Source organism: Lepidochelys kempii, chromosome 9 (genome assembly GCF_965140285.1).
Source record: "Lepidochelys kempii isolate rLepKem1 chromosome 9, rLepKem1.hap1, whole genome shotgun sequence".
Taxonomy (NCBI): domain Eukaryota; kingdom Metazoa; phylum Chordata; order Testudines; family Cheloniidae; genus Lepidochelys; species Lepidochelys kempii.
Genome location: NC_136388.1, coordinates 61,452,521 through 61,471,057, shown reverse-complemented (window position 1 = coordinate 61,471,057; position 18,537 = coordinate 61,452,521). Strand labels below are relative to the sequence as shown.

Here is an 18,537-nt window from a genome sequence, read left to right as displayed (position 1 = left end):
AGAAACATTTCAGACTCAGGAACAGCATTAAGACCCATAAAGGGCCTGTTAATCCTATCCTTTCTGCCCAGGTGAACAATGCTGGTGGCTCCAGCTGGCCATTGCCCATTGTGACATTAGCTTACAGAAGTCTGCAGGATCCCATAGTGCTGGAAACTGGACCACTATGCAGAGGGACTGTTCAGAATAATAACTGACAAGGTTTGAAGTGATAGGAGAACTTAGCCATTACATGCAGGGTCAGCAGAGGACCGTGCGCTGCCCAGGCCCTGGCCATATAAGCCAGAACAGTGCCTCACTCATCTTGATGGAGACTATCTAAGATACTCCTTGATAACAAATGTTGCCATTAGAGTATAAACTATTTCACTGCTTAAAGCAGGGGTCTCAAACACGCAGCCCACTGAGTTATTTCCTGTGGGCCGCCAAGCTCCCCACGCCCCCGGAGTTATTTCCTGCAAGCCGCCAAGCTCCCCGTGCCCGCCCCCCAGAATTATTTCCTGCAGGCCACCAAGCTCCCCTCCTCCCGATCCCCCTCCCCCCGGTGCGCCGTGTCCCAGCTCCTCTGCCTACCTCCAGGCACTTCCCAACACCAAACAGCTGTTTGGCAGAACTTAGCGCTTTCCAGGGGGGAGGAGTGGAGAGCCGCATCTCAGGGGAGGAGGCAGGGATTTGGGGAAGGGGTTGGAATAGGGCCAGGGAGGGGGCAGAGTTGGGGTGGGGACTTCGGGGAAGGAGTTGGAATGGGGGTGGAGAAGGGTGGGAAGAGGCGGGGCCTCATGGAAGGGGTGGAGTGGGGGCGGGTCCGGGGGTGGGTGTCAATGATCATCGAATCATAGAATATCAGGGTTGGAAGGGACCTCAGGAGGTCATCTAGTCCAACCCCCTGCTCAAAGCAGGACCAATCCCCAACTAAATCATCCCAGCCAGGGCTTTGTCAAGCCTGACCTTAAAAACTTCTAAGGAAGGAGATTCCACCACCTCCCTAGGTAACGCATTCCAGTGTTTCACCACCCTCCTAGTGAAAAAGTTTTTCCTAATATCCAACCTAAACCTCCCCCACTGCAACTTGAGACCATTACTCCTTGTCCTGTCCTCTTCTACCACTGAGAATAGTCTAGAACCATCCTCTCTGGAACCACCTCTCAGGTAGTTGAAAGCAGCTATCAAATCCCCCCTCATTCTTCTCTTCTGCAGACTAAACAATCCCAGTTCCCTCAGCCTCTCCTCATAACTCATGTGTTCCAGACCCCGAATCATTTTTGTTGCCCTTCGCTGGACTCTCTCCAATTTATCCACATCCAACTTGGCTTAATGGTGAAATCCTAGCGGATCTTAAACATAAAAAAGAAGCTTACAAGAAGTGGAAGGTTGGACATATGACCAGGGAAGAGTATAAAAATATTGCTCGGGCATGTAGGAATGTTATCAGGAGGGCCAAATCGCACCTGGAGCTGCAGCTAGCCAGAGATGTCAAGAGTAACAAGAAGGGTTTCTTCAGGTATGTTGGCAACAAGAAGAAAGCCAAGGAATGTGTGGGCCCCTTACTGAATGAGGGAGGCAACCTAGTGACAGAGGATGTGGAAAAAGCTAATGTACTCAATGCTTTTTTTGCCTCTGTTTTCACTAACAAGGTCAGCTCCCAGACTGCTGCGCTGGGCATCACAAAATGCGGAAGAGATGGCCAGCCCTCTGTGGAGATAGAGGCGGTTAGGGACTATTTAGAAAAGCTGGACGTGCACAAGTCCATGGGGCCGGACGAGTTGCATCCGAGAGTGCTGAAGGAATTGGCGGCTGTGATTGCAGAGCCACTGGCCATTATCTTTGAAAACTCGTGGCGAACCGGGGAAGTCCCGGATGACTGGAAAAAGGCTAATGTAGTGCCAATCTTTAAAAAAGGGAAGAAGGAAGATCCTGGGAACTACAGGCCAGTCAGCCTCACCTCAGTCCCTGGAAAAATCATGGAGCAGGTCCTCAAAGAATCAATCCTGAAGCACTTGCATGACAGGAAAGTGATCAGGAACAGCCAGCATGGATTCACCAAGGGAAGGTCATGCCTGACTAATCTAATCGCCTTTTATGATGAGATTACTGGTTCTGTGGATGAAGGGAAAGCAGTGGATGTATTGTTTCTTGACTTTAGCAAAGCTTTTGACACGGTCTCCCACAGTATTCTTGTCAGCAAGTTAAGGAAGTATGGGCTGGATGAATGCACTATAAGGTGGGTAGAAAGCTGGCTAAATTGTCGGGCTCAACGGGTAGTGATCAATGGCTCCATGTCTAGTTGGCAGCCGGTATCAAGTGGAGTGCCCCAAGGGTCGGTCCTGGGGCCGGTTTTATTCAATATCTTCATAAATGATCTGGAGGATGGTGTGGATTGCACTCTCAGCAAATTTGCGGATGATACTAAACTGGGAGGAGTGGTAGATACGCTGGAGGGGAGGGATAGGATACAGAAGGACCTAGACCAATTGGAAGATTGGGCCAAAAGGAATCTGATGAGGTTCAATAAGGATAAGTGCAGGGTCCTGCACTTAGGACGGAAGAACCCAATGCACAGCTACAGACTAGGGACCGAATGGCTAGGCAGCAGTTCTGCAGAAAAGGTCCTAGGGGTGACAGTGGACGAGAAGCTGGATATGAGTCAGCAGTGTGCCCTTGTTGCCAAGAAGGCCAATGGCATTTTGGGATGTATAAGTAGGGGCATAGCGAGCAGATCGAGGGACGTGATCGTTCCCCTCTATTCGACATTGGTGAGGCCTCATCTGGAGTACTGTGTGCAGTTTTGGGCCCCACACTTCAAGAAGGATGTGGATAAATTGGAGAGAGTCCAGCGAAGGGCAACAAAAATGATTAGGGGTCTGGAACACATGAGTTATGAGGAGAGGCTGAGGGAGCTGGGATTGTTTAGCCTGCAGAAGAGAAGAATGAGGGGGGATTTGATAGCTGCTTTCAACTACCTGAAAGGGGGTTCCAAAGAGGATGGCTCTAGACTGTTCTCAATGGTAGCAGATGACAGAACGAGGAGTAATGGTCTCAAGTTGCAGTGGGGGAGGTTTAGATTGGATATTAGGAAAAACTTTTTCACTAAGAGGGTGGTGAAACACTGGAATGCGTTACCTAGGGAGGTGGTAGAATCTCCTTCCTTAGAGGTTTTTAAGGTCAGGCTTGACAAAGCCCTGGCTGGGATGATTTAACTGGGAATTGGTCCTGCTTCGAGCAGGGGGTTGGACTAGATGACCTTCTGGGGTCCCTTCCAACCCTGATATTCTATGATTCTATGATCCTTCTTGTAGTGTGGGGCCCAAAACTGGACACAGTACTCCAGATGAGGCCTCACCAATATCCAATAGAGGGGGACGATCACGTCCCTCGATCTGCTCGCTATGCCCCTACTTATACATCCCAAAATGCCATTGGCCTTCTTGGCAACAAGGGCACACTGCTGACTCATATCCAGCTTCTCGTCCACTGTCACCCCTAGGTCCTTTTCCGCAGAACTGCTGCCTAGCCATTCGGTCCCTAGTCTGTAGCGGTACATTGGGTTCTTCCGTCCTAAGTGCAGGACCCTGCACTTATCCTTATTGAACCTCATCAGATTTCTTTTGGCCCAATCCTCCAATTTGTCTAGGTCCCTCTGTATCCTTTCCCTGCCCTCCAGCGTATCTACCACTCCTCCTAGTTTAGTATCATCTGCAAATTTGCTGAGAGTGATGTAGCCCTCGGGCCAATATACTAGTCCTCATGTGGCCCTCGTGGTGATTCAAGTTTGAGATCCCTGTCTTAAAGCATGTAAGAAATGAGAGGGATAATCACAATGTGCAGCTCTGCACAATCTTCTGTGAGTGACAGCTTCTTTCAGCACCACAAGTGCTGGGCTTGGGTGACATCCCCTCCCCCCACTCTAGGAGCCAAATTCCAAATTCCAGGAACCTAGCAGAGCCCAGTGGGGTATCTATTGCCTCCAAAGGGGAGTGAAGCTTAAGAAGCTCAGCAGGGTACGAGTTTGGGTGAAGGGAAACCAAGCCCACAAAAGGCAGCAGAGTCCATGAGTGAATTTGAACCCCACTGAGCGGGAGCTGAGAGAATGCACAATACACTGCAGATGGCATTGTGTGCTAGCACAGCTTGGAAAAGTAAGGACCTAGCATACAGGAACAGCTGGGTGATATTCTCTGGGCTGTGTTATACAGGTGGCCAGACTGGATGGCCATAATGGTACCCTCTGGCATCTAGACATTAGAACACTGCTCAGCAACAGGGTACGGGGACCATAGCAGGTTTTACCATGAGGCAGACTGCATTTCTCTCCCTGCTCTCCAAGGAATACAAGCTGTATTGGGCCTCTTCCCTCAACGGTTTACAGGTAGCGCTTAAGACTGCTTTCAGACCCTTAAAATAAAAACATACAAAATTAGAATAGTATCTTCCAGTGCTTCGTACAAACTGTCGTAGTGACAGGGTGAGCTACACCTCTGATCCCTCTCTGATCTCTGAAGGCACCCTCCTGAAGTCACAGGCCTTTATCTTCCTTGAGGTGGACTCTGACAGTTCCCCTAATCCTAGGCCATGCCATGTGGTTAACCACTCTCTGCATCAACTGGGCTTACCAGCAGGTCTCACTTGGCACCTGCAGTTCCTCCCTTCGGGAGCTTGTGAAAGCACAGAATACAGTGACCCAAAACATTCTCATTTAAAATCAAAAGTATTGTTTAATCTTAACCGTAGGAACAAAGCATAGCATAGTTTTAAAAACAGAAGTCTACATGCATGTCTATCTGACCTAGAGTCCTGGGCAGGCCTACTTCACACCCCGACCGTCTGTTCCCCCATCCTTGAGAGACTGTCTTTGTAAAACCAGCCAAAGTTCTTTGTTCTCAGTTCCCCAGACTCAGGCAGCCCCGCCCCTTTGACAAACTCAGCAGGGGATTGGAGGTAGTCAGCCTCTTCTTAAATAAACCCCTTGTATTCATACAGCAGATCCCCTTACTGCAATCAGACACACATATAAAACTAAGTATTGATAAGCAGCCCCAGATTGGTCACACACACTCTCTCTCAGGGATGACCTGAAGCAGGCCATTTGTTCAAAGTAGTTTTATTATTCCTAGAATAGTAAAACAGCCATAGATCTGGAGAGAGGAGGTAAACATTAAGTGACATTTAAAACAGTAAGCTATCCTGACTCCACAATGCAACACTTGGGAATTCATGGCAGTAGCAAATGGCCACGTTAGAATTCCTCAGGTGACATAAATCCAGGTTATATGGACTACTGAAGACACATTCACCACCTGTTTCAGTTTAGGCAGGGAACCCTCACCAACAGAACTGATGACACAGGTTATTTCTGAGAACTACAGGGGCCAGCATGCTCTCTTGACAACAATGAAGTGGCCAGACAAAGCTCATTATCTGGGAGGCATCTCACTGTTAACACCATAGGGCATTTACTGTAGATTGCAACTTGAGTGTGCGCCCCAGACCCCAGCCACTTCCACCAGCTAAGACAACAGCAGGAGGGTGCCTGGCTCTCTGGTCCTTGAGGAAGGACTGCAGGAACGAGGAGCAGAGATACAAAGCTGATGGAGGAAAATAGGGTGCTATTTCACTGCACTCACAGAGGCACAAATGCTTGGAGTTTAGTAGGAGAGAGGCTTCGAAGCAAGCTTAGAAATGGATTAAACAGGCGGGGTTTTCCTCCCCCCTCCAATTACTAGCTACCCACAGTATTTCTCCACAGGGAGCACCAGTGGCCTGGAGTACTGCTCAGTCTGCAGCCACAGGACAAGCAGGTCAATAGTGGCTGGAGTCCCGAGAGCTGGACAGCTCTCTTTCCCTGGCATGCTGGTCCCTGGTGCTTCTCTCCCATCGCTCTCTTGATCTAGTGCCTAGACATTCTTCTTGTCTGCTGCTGTGGCCTTCCCCCTTTCTGTTCTTGTCTTCTGCCTTTTCCTCCTTCCAGGCACTGCTCAGACCTTTCTGCTCCTGGTGCCCCTTGTCCCCTCGTCTCTCCACACCTCTCTTGCGACACTGCTCTTGCTCAGGTTCCTCTTCTAGATAAGTCCTGCTTGCATGCTTTCGCCCAGACCCATTCCGGGACTGCTGCCTTGGGTTAGCATATTGGTCATAGGCAGAGTCTTCCTTTTCCTTTTTAATCCAGGCTGTAGGAGACAGCTCTCCTGCAGGGAGGGCCCTCTTCACACTTTGCAGGTCCCTCCTCTTCTCCTTCTGCTCTCTTTTGCTCTTCGCTTTATCTGAAATACAGATTGATCCCTGTGAGAGAGAGAGACTCATGGAAGCACTGCCTCAGCCTCAACTCCGCATGTTCCATTCACCCTAGAATGTTTTTCTTCCAATATTTCCAGCTCCTGACCACAGAAGGCTCCTAGCCTCCCATGCTGCCTTCACCCATCCTTCCCACCACTCCATGCTATCAGCACCCCTAATTAGGAAGCTCTCCCCCATTCCCTGATTTCACACTGCCCGCTCCCCTCCCCCCGTTCCAGACACACACACACAAGCTTCCCAGCTAGGCTGTGCAGTCACATTTTGATTTGACTTGGTACCATCTGCTGTACCAAGTATCTGAGTGCAGGGATTACTGCAGTCCATCCTTAACACATTTGTACTGGTTTTCTTTAATAAGAATTAAGATATCCACCCAGTGGGTGTGTTTAAGACAGAGATGCTCGACTCCAAGGAGAGGGCTAGATTCCATGTTTAATTAAGTGACATGGGGCAGTGTACTATACAGCCTCCCCACCATGCATCCATAGCCAAGCTTCCTGGTGTCAGTGGGCATAGAGAGAGAGAGAGAATGTAGATCCATTAGGTAGTAACTATACTTTATGTATTTAGTTTTATTGCCACATTCAGCACCACTCAGTGGGAAAATCTGCTCTCCATTAAATCCAATACTGTGCCTGCCCTGCAGTTCTCTTCCTTTGCCATCCTTTCCCTGACTCTCTTCTGTGATCCCTATGCATTCCTTCCCACAGACCTCCCTGTTCCAGCCTCTAAAATGATTAGCAGTTAAATAGTTAATGTTCACACTGAAGCATTAGCACTGGGCTTTAAAGTTGACATTTCAAAAGAGATTAATAGAGAGCCAAAGAGCTCACATCTAAGCCATTGTTTCAGGCTCTCTGCACACTCAGGCAGGTATATCAGCTACACTCAGTAAACATTTTGAAAGTTCCCTGAAGCCATGAGGGCTTAAAAAAAAACCCTTACCTTACTTTTTCAATATAATAGATTTTAAGGCCAGAAGGGACTACTATAATCATCTAGTCTGACTTACTGTATAACACAAACCAGAGATCCTCACCCAGTTAACTGTTTCAAGCCCATAAATTGTTTGAACAAGAGCACTTTTTTTAGAAAAGCATCCGGTCTTGATTTAAAGGCTTTCATAGATTCCAAGACCAGAAGTAACTATTGTGATCATGCCATCTGACTTCCTCTATAACACATGCCATGGAAAGGATTCCTGTTTGAACCAGAACATTCAAAACAAAACAAAAAAAACACATCCAGTCTTGATTTAAAAGTTTCCAGTGATACAGAATCCATCATAATCTTTGGTAAATTGTTCCAACGGTTAATTACCCTCACTATAAAAATTTTACACCTTTATTTCCAATAGGAATTTGTCTAGCTTCAACTTCCAGCCACTGGATCTTGTTAGACCTTCATTTGCTACACTGAAGAGCCCATTAGCAAATATTTCTTCCCCATGTAGGTACTTATAGACTAATCAAGTCACCCCTTAGCCTTCTCTCTGTTAAGCTAAATAGTTTGAGTTCCTTGAGTATATCGTTATAAGGCATGCTTTCTAATTCATGGCTCTTCTCTGAACCCTCTCCAATTTATTAATATCCCTTTTGAATTGTAGGCACCAGAATTGGACACAGGATTCCAGCAATGGTCACACCAGGGCCATACAGAGGTAAAATAACCTCTCTAATCCTACCTGAGTATCCTGTTTATATATCTAATGATCACATCAGCTTTTTAGGCCACAGCATCACACTGGGAGATCAAGTTCAGCTGATTATCCATCATGCTCCCCAAATCTCTCTTGGAGTCACCGCTTTGCAGGATAGAGGCCCCTATCATGTAATTATGGCCTACATTCTTTGTTCCTAGATATATACATTTAGATATATTAAAACACATTGTTTGCTTGTGCCCAGTTTACTAATTGATCCAGATAACTCTGAATCAGTGACCTGTCCTCTTCATTATTTACTACTCCCCCAATTTGTATAATCTGCAAACATTTTGATACTTTAAGAAAGTGATAATTTGATACTTTCTTCCAGGTCATTGATAAAAAATGTTAAATACCATAGAGCCAAGAACCGATCCTTACAGGGCTTCTTAGAAACACACCTGCTCAATGATTATTCCTCATCTCCAATTATGTTTAGAGACCTATCAGTTAGCCAGCTTTTAATCTATTTAATGCGTACCATGTTAATTTTATATCTGTCTACTTTTTAAATCAAAATGTCATGGTACCAAGTCAAAAGCCTTACAGAAGTCTATATATATTACATGAACACTATTACCTTTATCAACCAAATTGATAATCTCATAAAAAACAGAGTAAAAATGATAGCTTCCTACCATTGGATATGGTTGTGCCTTCTTCTAACTTAAAGAAGTTTAGATTCTGCACAATCTGATTGTGTCAGGCAAGCCATATAAGGCCCACATGATATGTTGAAATGAGACAGGCAAGTACCTCTAAGCTTTAAAATCAGGAACCCAACCCCCTTCCCCCTAAACCCCACTGCTCTCAGGTGTAGCTCTGCAGCCAGCCAAGAGCTTCAACTGAGAACTCTGTGCATAAAGGATCCATCTGGTAAAGCAGCGCGTGCAGGTTAGCTATTACAGCCCCCAGGGTCTGGAAGGCGGGAAGGAAAGGGCGGGGGAAAGAGAGGAGAGGAGAGAGATCCACAGCCAGCAGAATGAGGACAGAATGCAGGACAATGGATTCCCCTAGCAGGATGGCAAAGGACAACCTAGACACCAAGACTATGTCTCCCCATACTGTTCCCGTTGGCAAGTGCTTGTTTGTGTTGCTCGATGCCTTGTAGGATTGAGGAGTTCTCGCATGGTGTGTTTCCAGGATTAGGATTCTGGTAGGAACATGCTTCACCTTTGTGCTTTTTCACTGGTACCTCACTGTCTTCTGAGGAAGAGTCAGATGAAGTAGGTGGAGGAGTTTTAGCCCCACAGCCTCTCTCACGTAGGACTTTTGTTACATCATCTATATCCTCAGAGTCCTTTGGAGGGCGATAGTTAGCGACATGGTCCACCCGAATTGTCCTTCCTTTTATCTATACAAAGGAAAGGCTGGATTATTAGTAAAGTTGCCAATAAACCCACAAGGCTACAAAAAGTACACAGCACACAGGCGAAAGACACAGGACTTGGGCTCCAAGCCTGAGCTCAAGACCTCCTTCTTTCACGCATGATCAGGCTCCCTCTTTGTGATTACATTGGTAGGGGTCCTGTTACAAACCCCTGCCATAGAGAACATGCCCTGCCCCAGGACTCAAAGTAGAGCCATTCAGACAGCAGAAGGCCAGATAAATCCAGCGACAGTTTGAAATATCCCCTATCCAAGCATGGGCAGCCATGAGCTCCCCCTATCCCTGCACCCCACTCTACCACAGCATCAGATGACTGTGGGAGACATGTCACCTTCCGTGGCCTTCCACACTTGATAAAATACTCCTACGTATCAAAAAAGTTATCACTAATACACTGGCAAAATAATGAGTGACCCCTCAGTGCTGTGAGCAAGAGGGCTTTGCAAAGAAGAGTAACCAGCCAGAGCCCAAAAGCCAGGGGAACACTCCTGGGACAGTCATGTCAGAGGGGTTTCCTTGTACAGAGAAATAAGATGCCACCAAGAAGCGTAAAAGGGGAGGTGGGTCCTAATCCCTGGAGTTGGATGAGAACCAATATATATGTTAGGGCAGGGGTCCCCAATGCGGTGCCTGCAGGTGCCATAGCACCTGCCAGGGCATTTTTGTGCGCCCGCAGGACACCCCGCCACCGAAATGCTGCCGAGAAGCGTTGCCGTATTTCAGCGGCAACACTTCTTCCCGCTGCCACTTTTCGGCAGCAGCATTTCGGCGGCGGGGTGTTTGGCGCCCACCACAGTCTTCTGGGAATAGCATATTGCTATTCCCACAAGAAAGGTTGGGAACCACTGTGTTAGGAAGAAACAAGAAGCAGAGAGGGAGAATCTGCATTCCTAGACCTCAAAGAGAGTCTGTAAGACTGACAAAACCACATGTCAGTTCCAAGGCCCAGGATATAGCAGTTTTTGTGAAGCAGGGTTGCAATGACACTCAGAGCAGGTGTGGTACTGATTTGGAGAATGAGTAGGTCTATGACCAGAAAGAAACCTCATGACTCTCACTGGGACTAAGGCCAACAAAGTTGTATGAGGCAGTGGGTGCCAACAGGAGTCCAATGTGTCCATTGATAGAGGGGGTGTCAGCAGCAGCTGGCTCACAAAAGCTTTAGAAACACTAGCAGACACAAGGAGAAGGTTTATCAAGGAGATTGAGATCTTATCAGATGTCAACAGCATTCTCCTTGGAGAGCAAAAATATCTTTTGCTGAAGAGCTCAAGCCTAAAAACAGGGGTTAAATATGGAAGTGCCTTCTCTGCCAGAACTCTAGCACATTCTGGGGCAAGTGAAAGGTTCAAGGGATAAGGTCACAGGTCCCGTTTTGCAGTATTGTCTGCCTGCAAAATGAGCCTCTTTAGTCAGTGAACTTCAGTGTGGCGTTTCGAGACAAACTGACTCCTCCACTCCTGTTATTTCCTATAACCACTTTGCATGACCCACATATACACTTTTTTGTGAAGAAGTCTCTTCCAGTTATATACACTGTTGAGTACTTCTCCTTCCCCACCCCCTTTGGGGCATTTCTGTCCCCACCCCCAGATCTATTCCCTGTAACTTAGAAGCTGCCACCTCCCTTGTGCATCCCAGCAGCGGCGGGGGTCACTGAAAAGAAGCCACCTCTGACCCTAGTACTGGGAGGCGTCAATGTGGTAGGGAGGAGGAAGGAGCCTGCTTTCAAAGCAGGAGCAGAGAGACTGGACAGGATCCTCCTTCCAGGTCACATTGTGGGGCACTGTGAGGCCAGCTGTACAAAAGGCTGATGCTAAGGTGGGGAGAGGGATAAGTGCCTGGGATCAAACACAAGCTCCCTTCACAATTCTACTCACTCCATCTTCTGCTCCATACCTGAGTTGCCCTAGGTGGGTAGCTGGAGAGATCCCTTTGCGAGTTATAGAGGAAGCTGCACACTGGAGGAAACAGCTCTGAAGGTTGGATCCAGCCCATGTGCCATATTGGATGTCTCTGCTCTTGTGGCACTAATATACTGCTGTAATTCCCTCTGCAGACACTATGGGAGCCACAAATGCTTCTAACTGTGCACTCTTGGACATGAAAAGAATGGTGAACTGGAGCTCTGCATGCCCTAATGTCATAGCACATAACAGCCCTATACTAGCAGCCAATCTGGGCACAGACAGGGCTTTATTTAAAGGCAGGTCTCTCTTCTTTGACATACCAACCTTGATCCCATTAAAGTTGTCAACAGCAAGTATGGTGCTTCTCTGATCTTCATAGCAAATAAAACAGAAACCTTTTGATTTTCCAGTCTTTTTATCTCGCACAAGATTAATGTTCACAATTTCTCCATATCTAGAAAGAAAAAAAGTGTAGTCACAAATGCTTAGTCTTAGCACCAAAGGCCAGGGAAATGACAATTCCATGGAAAACCTAATAGGAAAAGTGCAACAGAGAAGGAAAAGTCACCAGCCCTCAAGATTCATCCTGCAATGATGGGGGGTGAGGAGGGAGGGGCGGTCTCTGAGAGGCCACGTGTCATGCAGTATCAAGGCATAACACCAACCATTTGGCCTCATGCTGCAACCCTGCTAAACTACTGAAAATGAGAAATGAAATTCCACTTACTGTGAAAACACGCAGATGATATCACCTTCTGTCAACTCATAGGGGAGACCTCCTGCGGAGAAGGAAACAGGTGTTATGCTGCTCAACTGAATAGGACTGTAGTGCAGCCTTTCTTCCTGGCCTTGCGGATTACCATGCCAATCTCCTCAACCCAATATGCCTCTCCTCTGGCTCCCATACTCTAAGCAACAATTCTTCAAATATTCAAGTCACTTGATTTATTCAGAACAATATCATAATGCTGAAGAAGTTCTACAGAACTTTCTTAAATGCATAAAACAATCTTAATTTAGACCCAGGTCTGGAAATTAACACTAGAGACATGGAGAAATTTGGATTAACCTCATTATAGAGAAAATCAGATTTTTAGAAGTACTCAAAACCCAATGCTTTTAATTCTTTTGAAAATCTAATTCCCAGGGGTGGGGACTGAGCACTTGAAAATCTGGTCCAGTATATGCAAAATGGACAAGTTAAGGTTGATTTGACAGCTTTAACTTTGCATTTCCTGATGTGGGTGTTTGATTTTGTATCCTCAATGTTTCTGCTGATGCAAGTTTTGCATTTAGTTTGTTTTTTTAGAAAACAGTTAGGAAAAAGGGTTATCCCCTTATTGTAACACTACAGAATAGAAGAATTACATTCTGTAGATTTCTTTAGGCATTAATCTTTACCACTCTTGATACATAGTTACAGCACTATCTCTTCAAGCTTTTGTTTCTTCAACAGCACCCCAAGAAGTTAGGCAAATTATTTAGAGAGTAATGTGACATTTCATCCCCACAACCCCTCAGTAAAAGTATTCCTCACTGGGGATTTATTCACAGAGTGTGTGAACTTCAGACATTTGGTTACCTGAAGACCAAGAGAGCCCGATGTTCCTTTTGAAAAGAGACACCGTAAGCCTGAATTGCTTTGAAACTAATTTAAAATACTTCAATTTTCTGAGTGAGCCCCCTTTAATAGTACACCCAGGACTTTAGAAGTGGTTATGTGTTTCTGCTTTCCTCATCACGTTTAGGAGGATTTTATGGACCTTTCCTTCAGCCTTCCTGCAACCGTTCCTCTCTCCGCACACCCCTGCCTGTAGCTTTATTGCTGCTGTTATAGCAGAGTGAGGGGCAGAGCATGCATATGAGCAATGCCATTGTTCTAGTGTAGGAAAAAGACACTGCACTGTGTGTTTAAGTGCACTGAGAAGACAAGGATACAAAGGGAAAGAGTAGAGAACAAAACATAATAGTCAGTGGATCTGTGCTATGCCTTAACATTTAAACGTGTTTTGGGAGGTATCCCTTCAGTGTTCTAGACCCCCAAGGGGTCCCACTCTTCCTCAAGGATAGGCCACATGGCCTCAACGCCTCCAACACTCAAACCTCTGGGTTCCAGCAGTCCTGTTTCCCTTCCCCCACTCCCATGAGTGTTGCCCAGCAAATCCAACTGAACTAGACTCCTGTTCAAGAGACTTTTCCCCTGTTCAGGGATCAATGCATCTCAGCAAGTATTTGCAGAAACACTAGGCTACCTTTCAAAACAGAGTAGGGTTTATTAGTCAACTGAAACACAGCATCAGGAAGTCTGTAGGTTAGTGAAGAGAAGCAAAGGTTAAGACATAGTCCATAATGGCCAATGCCATGTTTCTCTTGAGCCACGCTGCTAGAAGTCATCTTGGTTTCCTTTCTCTGCCTGTCCCTTTGTCTTAGGTCCAGGAGAACCTGCTGTCTCTCTCTGAGCCCAGTACTTCTTACCAGTGGTACTTCTTACCACCTACTGTAACTTCCCCACATTGTCTTCCCAGCTAAGCTGGGAGCCTCCCATTGATAGCTGTCAACTGTTCAGTCACTGGGGTTTCCATTGTCTTAGTCAACTGATATGAGTTGGTCCCAGCCAGTCCTGAACAACCCATTCATGACACCCCATACAGTTACATGACAAAACACCTCAGGTCTCCTGCTCTTTCCACTCACGACATGCATCACTGAGGGTAGGTCTTCACTACCAATGTTAAAGCACTGCCGTGGCAGCACTTTAGCATGGATGTGTAGTCGCAGCACCAGTGCTGGGAGAGAGCTCTCCTAGTACTGTAAAAAAAAAAACCACCCCCACGAGGGGAGCGTGGCTCCCAGTGCTGCCAGAGCGCAGCTCCCAGTGCGGCTGCACTGTCTATACTGCCACTTTACAGCGCTGAAACTTGCATCGCCAAGGAGGATGTTTTTTCATACCCCTGAGCAAGAAAGTTTCAGCGCTATAAAGAGGCAGTGTAGACAAGGCCTGAGAAAAGAGGGAAACTAAGACGCATATTAGAATCATAAAAATATCACCAACATTCCCACACTTGTCACGGTACAAACAAATATTTTCCATTGAAAGTGTTATTTTCATTATTAATAGTAATAATATTTGTATTATGGCAGTGTGTAAGGATCCCAGTCATAGACTAGGACCCCACTGTGACAGGTACTCTACAGACACAGGACAAAAAGACAGTAACTGTCCCCAATTTAACACAAGACAAGAGACAACAGATGGACAAAATAAACAAATGGGGGAGAATTAGATAAACTTCCTTGGAAAATTATTCATAAGTGAGAACTAGGAGTTAAACTGAAAGTGACCTTACAACCTTACCCACAGAGTTAGTTACATTAATAATCCATTCAACTACAGGGCATGATGTTAGCAGAGAGATGATGGGGTGTACACTGCTAAAGAGGGTAAAATAATTTGCCAGCCAGAAGAAAGGGTACTTGGACTGGAGCAGTCAGGATATGTGTGGAGGATGCACAGGCTAGTTAAACAGCTGGAACTGTAATTGCTTAAGGGACTTGTATACTAATCTTCAGTTATGCAGGGTTCAGTTTACAGATAAGTTAGAGTTGTAGATGTTCAGTTTAAGTCAATGGGAGCCACAGGAGTGCGCACTCTGAAAAATCAGGGCCTTGGGGTATGTGTCCTCACTGTCCTAAGAGTTAGCCCTGCGTAGAGAGGTACCTGCAGGACATACAGGTAGCTGAGTGGAAGTTCCTCTTGTGGATAGCAACTACTAAGGAAGCCAAGCCGTCTGCATGACACACACAGAGAGATGTGCAGAGAGTTGGAGATTATTACACCTTCTGAGAGAGCAGAAAGAACATCCTGCAGCAGAGACTGGCTATACTGCAAAAAGGACAGAATGGGGAAATGCTATTTTATCTCAAATAGAAAAAATCCAACTGTGAATACCAGCCTTTTACCAGCCAATGCAGGCTGAACGGATGAAGAAAAACCAGTGGCAGTTGGCAACATGTGGATAAGAGAAGTGGTTCAAGATCAGGAACCCAGAGCTAGAGGAACAGAAGAGATTACACTTTCAGAGAACATGCCCATCATGACAGCACGTCCAAATATAAAGTCTATAACCTGAACCTGGGAGAGCTAAGAAAGAATCCTGAAGTCCTGGGAAAGAAAGAAATTCTAGAGCTCCTTATTCCTGAGCCTCTTTGGGCCTAAAGCATATCAAGACTGCATGATCCATCCCCTGAGCAATATACCAGAGAGGAAGACCCTGAAAGTCCTTGCACCCACAACATGTTCTCTCAGAGCCTCTCAACAGAGACTGACATTGTTACAGGACACAGCAACAGTGAAATAGACTTCACTTGGTGCTCAGCCTCCAGAGCTGACTCACAGAGGTCATGGTACAGGACCTGGGGGAACCAGCACCAAGATTGCTGTACCAAGTACATACCCACGAAGATCCAGGCACTATCACTGTACTCTGCATGCCAGGACACCTTCTCCTGTACGCCCAGCTCAGCCTCCCGTTGATTCAGCTCATTGATCAGTTTCACCTTCGTCAGGGGGCTTCAGGGCAAAGGCCAAACAGTTACCAAGGTATGGACATCTCCCTGTCCAATGCCTCCCTCCCTCCACACACAGCCCCTCCACCCCCTCATACAGTCAGCCACAAACACCCCCTGTATCCCCTATACAGCTCCCTGCCCCGCACATATCCCCATGCAGCCCCCCTCATGAACAGCCCCCACCCATATCCCCTATGCAGTCACCAGCCCCCCACATATCCCTATGTAGCCCCCACAAACAGCCTCTGCCCCCACATATCCCCTTACAGCCAACCACAAACAGGCCCCATTCCACCTATGTAGCCTCCCGGACCCTCACATATCCCCCATGCAGCCACCTCCAAACAGCCCCCATACTCCCTATGCTGTCTCGCTCCCCCCAAACAGCCCCTGTATCCCCCATGCAGCTCCCTGCCCCCCACATATCCCTACGCAGCCCCCACAAACAGCCCCCCGGAACCCCCTAGATAGCCTTCCACCCCCACATACGCCTCAAACAGCCCCTATAATCCCCTACGCAGCCCCCTGCCCACGTAGCCCCCACAAGCGGCCCCACCGGGAGAACGGGTCCCTCAAACCTACTTCATCGTGGTAACTACAAGGCCCCCAGCGCACGCGCACTTCCCGGGAAGCCCGCCCGGAACGCGAGACCGCGCGCTCCCGGCGGTAAGCCCCGCCCCTGGGCCGAGCTGCGCGCGGCCCTGTTCGTAGCCACTTGCTGGGTGGGAGAAGGGAGCTGCTGGGGCGGCAGGGGGCGGAGCGAAAAGGGGGCGGGGGCCCGGCTCGGCTCCTCTCCTCAGCGCGTTGGGAGCGCTGCGCTAGCGGGAGCTGCGTCCCCAGGGCCCGCCCAGGGCCAGTCATCGCCGACCGGAGGTCACGGCCCCGGCCCCGGCCCCGGCCCCGGCAAGGGCTGAGCGCCGCAGAAGCCTGCGCCGTAGCCACGGCTGAGCGGGGCGCAGGGGCCCAAGGGCTGCGCGCCTGGAGGGCTGCGAGCGGATTGCGGGGCTGGGTATCTAGAGGGTGTGGGGGGATGGTGGGTGTCTGGCTCAGGGAGGCAAGAGGCTCAGAGTCCCCGGGGCAGGCAGAGGGGATTGTGCGGGGGGCTCGGGGTCCCCGGGGGAGGCAGAGGGGATTGTGCGGGGGGCTCGGGGTCCCCGGGGCAGGCAGAGGGGATTGTGCGGGGGGCTCGGGGTCCCCGGGGCAGGCAGAGGGGATTGTGCGGGGGGCTCGGGGTCCCCGGGGCAGGCAGAGGGGATTGTGCGGGGGGCTCGGGGTCCCCGGGGCAGGCAGAGGGGATTGTGCGGGGGGCTCGGGGTCCCCGGGGCAGGCAGAGGGGATTGTGCGGGGGGCTCGGGGTCCCCGGGGCAGGCAGAGGGGATTGTGCGGGGGGCTCGGGGTCCCCGGGGCAGGCAGAGGGGATTGTGCGGGGGGCTCGGGGTCCCCGGGGCAGGCAGAGGGGATTGTGCGGGGGGCTCGGGGTCCCCGGGGCAGGCAGAGGGGATTGTGCGGGGGGCTCGGGGTCCCCGGGGCAGGCAGAGGGGATTGTGCGGGGGGCTCGGGGTCCCCGGGGCAGGCAGAGGGGATTGTGCGGGGGGCTCGGGGTCCCCGGGGCAGGCAGAGGGGATTGTGCGGGGGGCTCGGGGTCCCCGGGGCAGGCAGAGGGGATTGTGCGGGGGGCTCGGGGTCCCCGGGGCAGGCAGAGGGGATTGTGCGGGGGGCTCGGGGTCCCCGGGGCAGGCAGAGGGGATTGTGCGGGGGGCTCGGGGTCCCCGGGGCAGGCAGAGGGGATTGTGCGGGGGGCTCGGGGTCCCCGGGGCAGGCAGAGGGGATTGTGCGGGGGGCTCGGGGTCCCCGGGGCAGGCAGAGGGGATTGTGCGGGGGGCTCGGGGTCCCCGGGGCAGGCAGAGGGGATTGTGCGGGGGGCTCGGGGTCCCCGGGGCAGGCAGAGGGGATTGTGCGGGGGGCTCGGGGTCCCCGGGGCAGGCAGAGGGGATTGTGCGGGGGGCTCGGGGTCCCCGGGGCAGGCAGAGGGGATTGTGCGGGGGGCTCGGGGTCCCCGGGGCAGGCAGAGGGGATTGTGCGGGGGGCTCGGGGTCCCCGGGGGAGGCAGAGGGGATTGTGCGGGAGGCTCGGGGTCCCCGGGGCAGGCAGAGGGGATTGTGCGGGGGGCTCGGGGTCCCCGGGGCAGGCAGAGGGGATTGTGCGGGGGGCTCGGGGTCCCCGGGGCAGGCAGAGGGGATTGTGCGGGGGGCTCGGGGTCCCCGGGGCAGGCAGAGGGGATTGTGCGGGGGGCTCGGGGTCCCCGGGGCAGGCAGAGGGGATTGTGCGGGGGGCTCGGGGTCCCCGGGGGAGGCAGAGGGGATTGTGCGGGGGGCTCGGGGTCCCCGGGGGAGGCAGAGGGGATTGTGCGGGGGGCTCGGGGTCCCCGGGGGAGGCAGAGGGGATTGTGCGGGGGGCTCGGGGTCCCCGGGGGAGGCAGAGGGGATTGTGCGGGGGGCTCGGGGTCCCCGGGGGAGGCAGAGGGGATTGTGCGGGGGGCTCGGGGTCCCCGGGGGAGGCAGAGGGGATTGTGCGGGGGGCTCGGGGTCCCCGGGGCAGGCAGAGGGGATTGTGCGGGGGGCTCGGGGTCCCCGGGGCAGGCAGAGGGGATTGTGCGGGGGGCTCGGGGTCCC

General features: G+C 50.3%; 1 protein-coding gene across 1 annotated transcript; it reads right to left on the bottom strand.

Annotated features, from left to right (window-relative positions):
• Positions 1-4,686: 4,686 nt before the first annotated feature.
• Positions 4,687-16,567, bottom strand: RBMX2 (RNA binding motif protein X-linked 2). Its single transcript, XM_073360659.2, has 6 exons — positions 16,448-16,567; positions 15,751-15,866; positions 12,024-12,075; positions 11,621-11,750; positions 9,170-9,350; positions 4,687-6,257 (listed from the first exon to the last, which is right to left on the bottom strand). Exons 1-6 carry the CDS (start codon positions 16,450-16,452, stop codon positions 5,797-5,799), a joined length of 945 nt encoding a protein of 314 aa, XP_073216760.2. The 5' UTR covers positions 16,453-16,567; the 3' UTR covers positions 4,687-5,796.
• Positions 16,568-18,537: the final 1,970 nt, after the last annotated feature.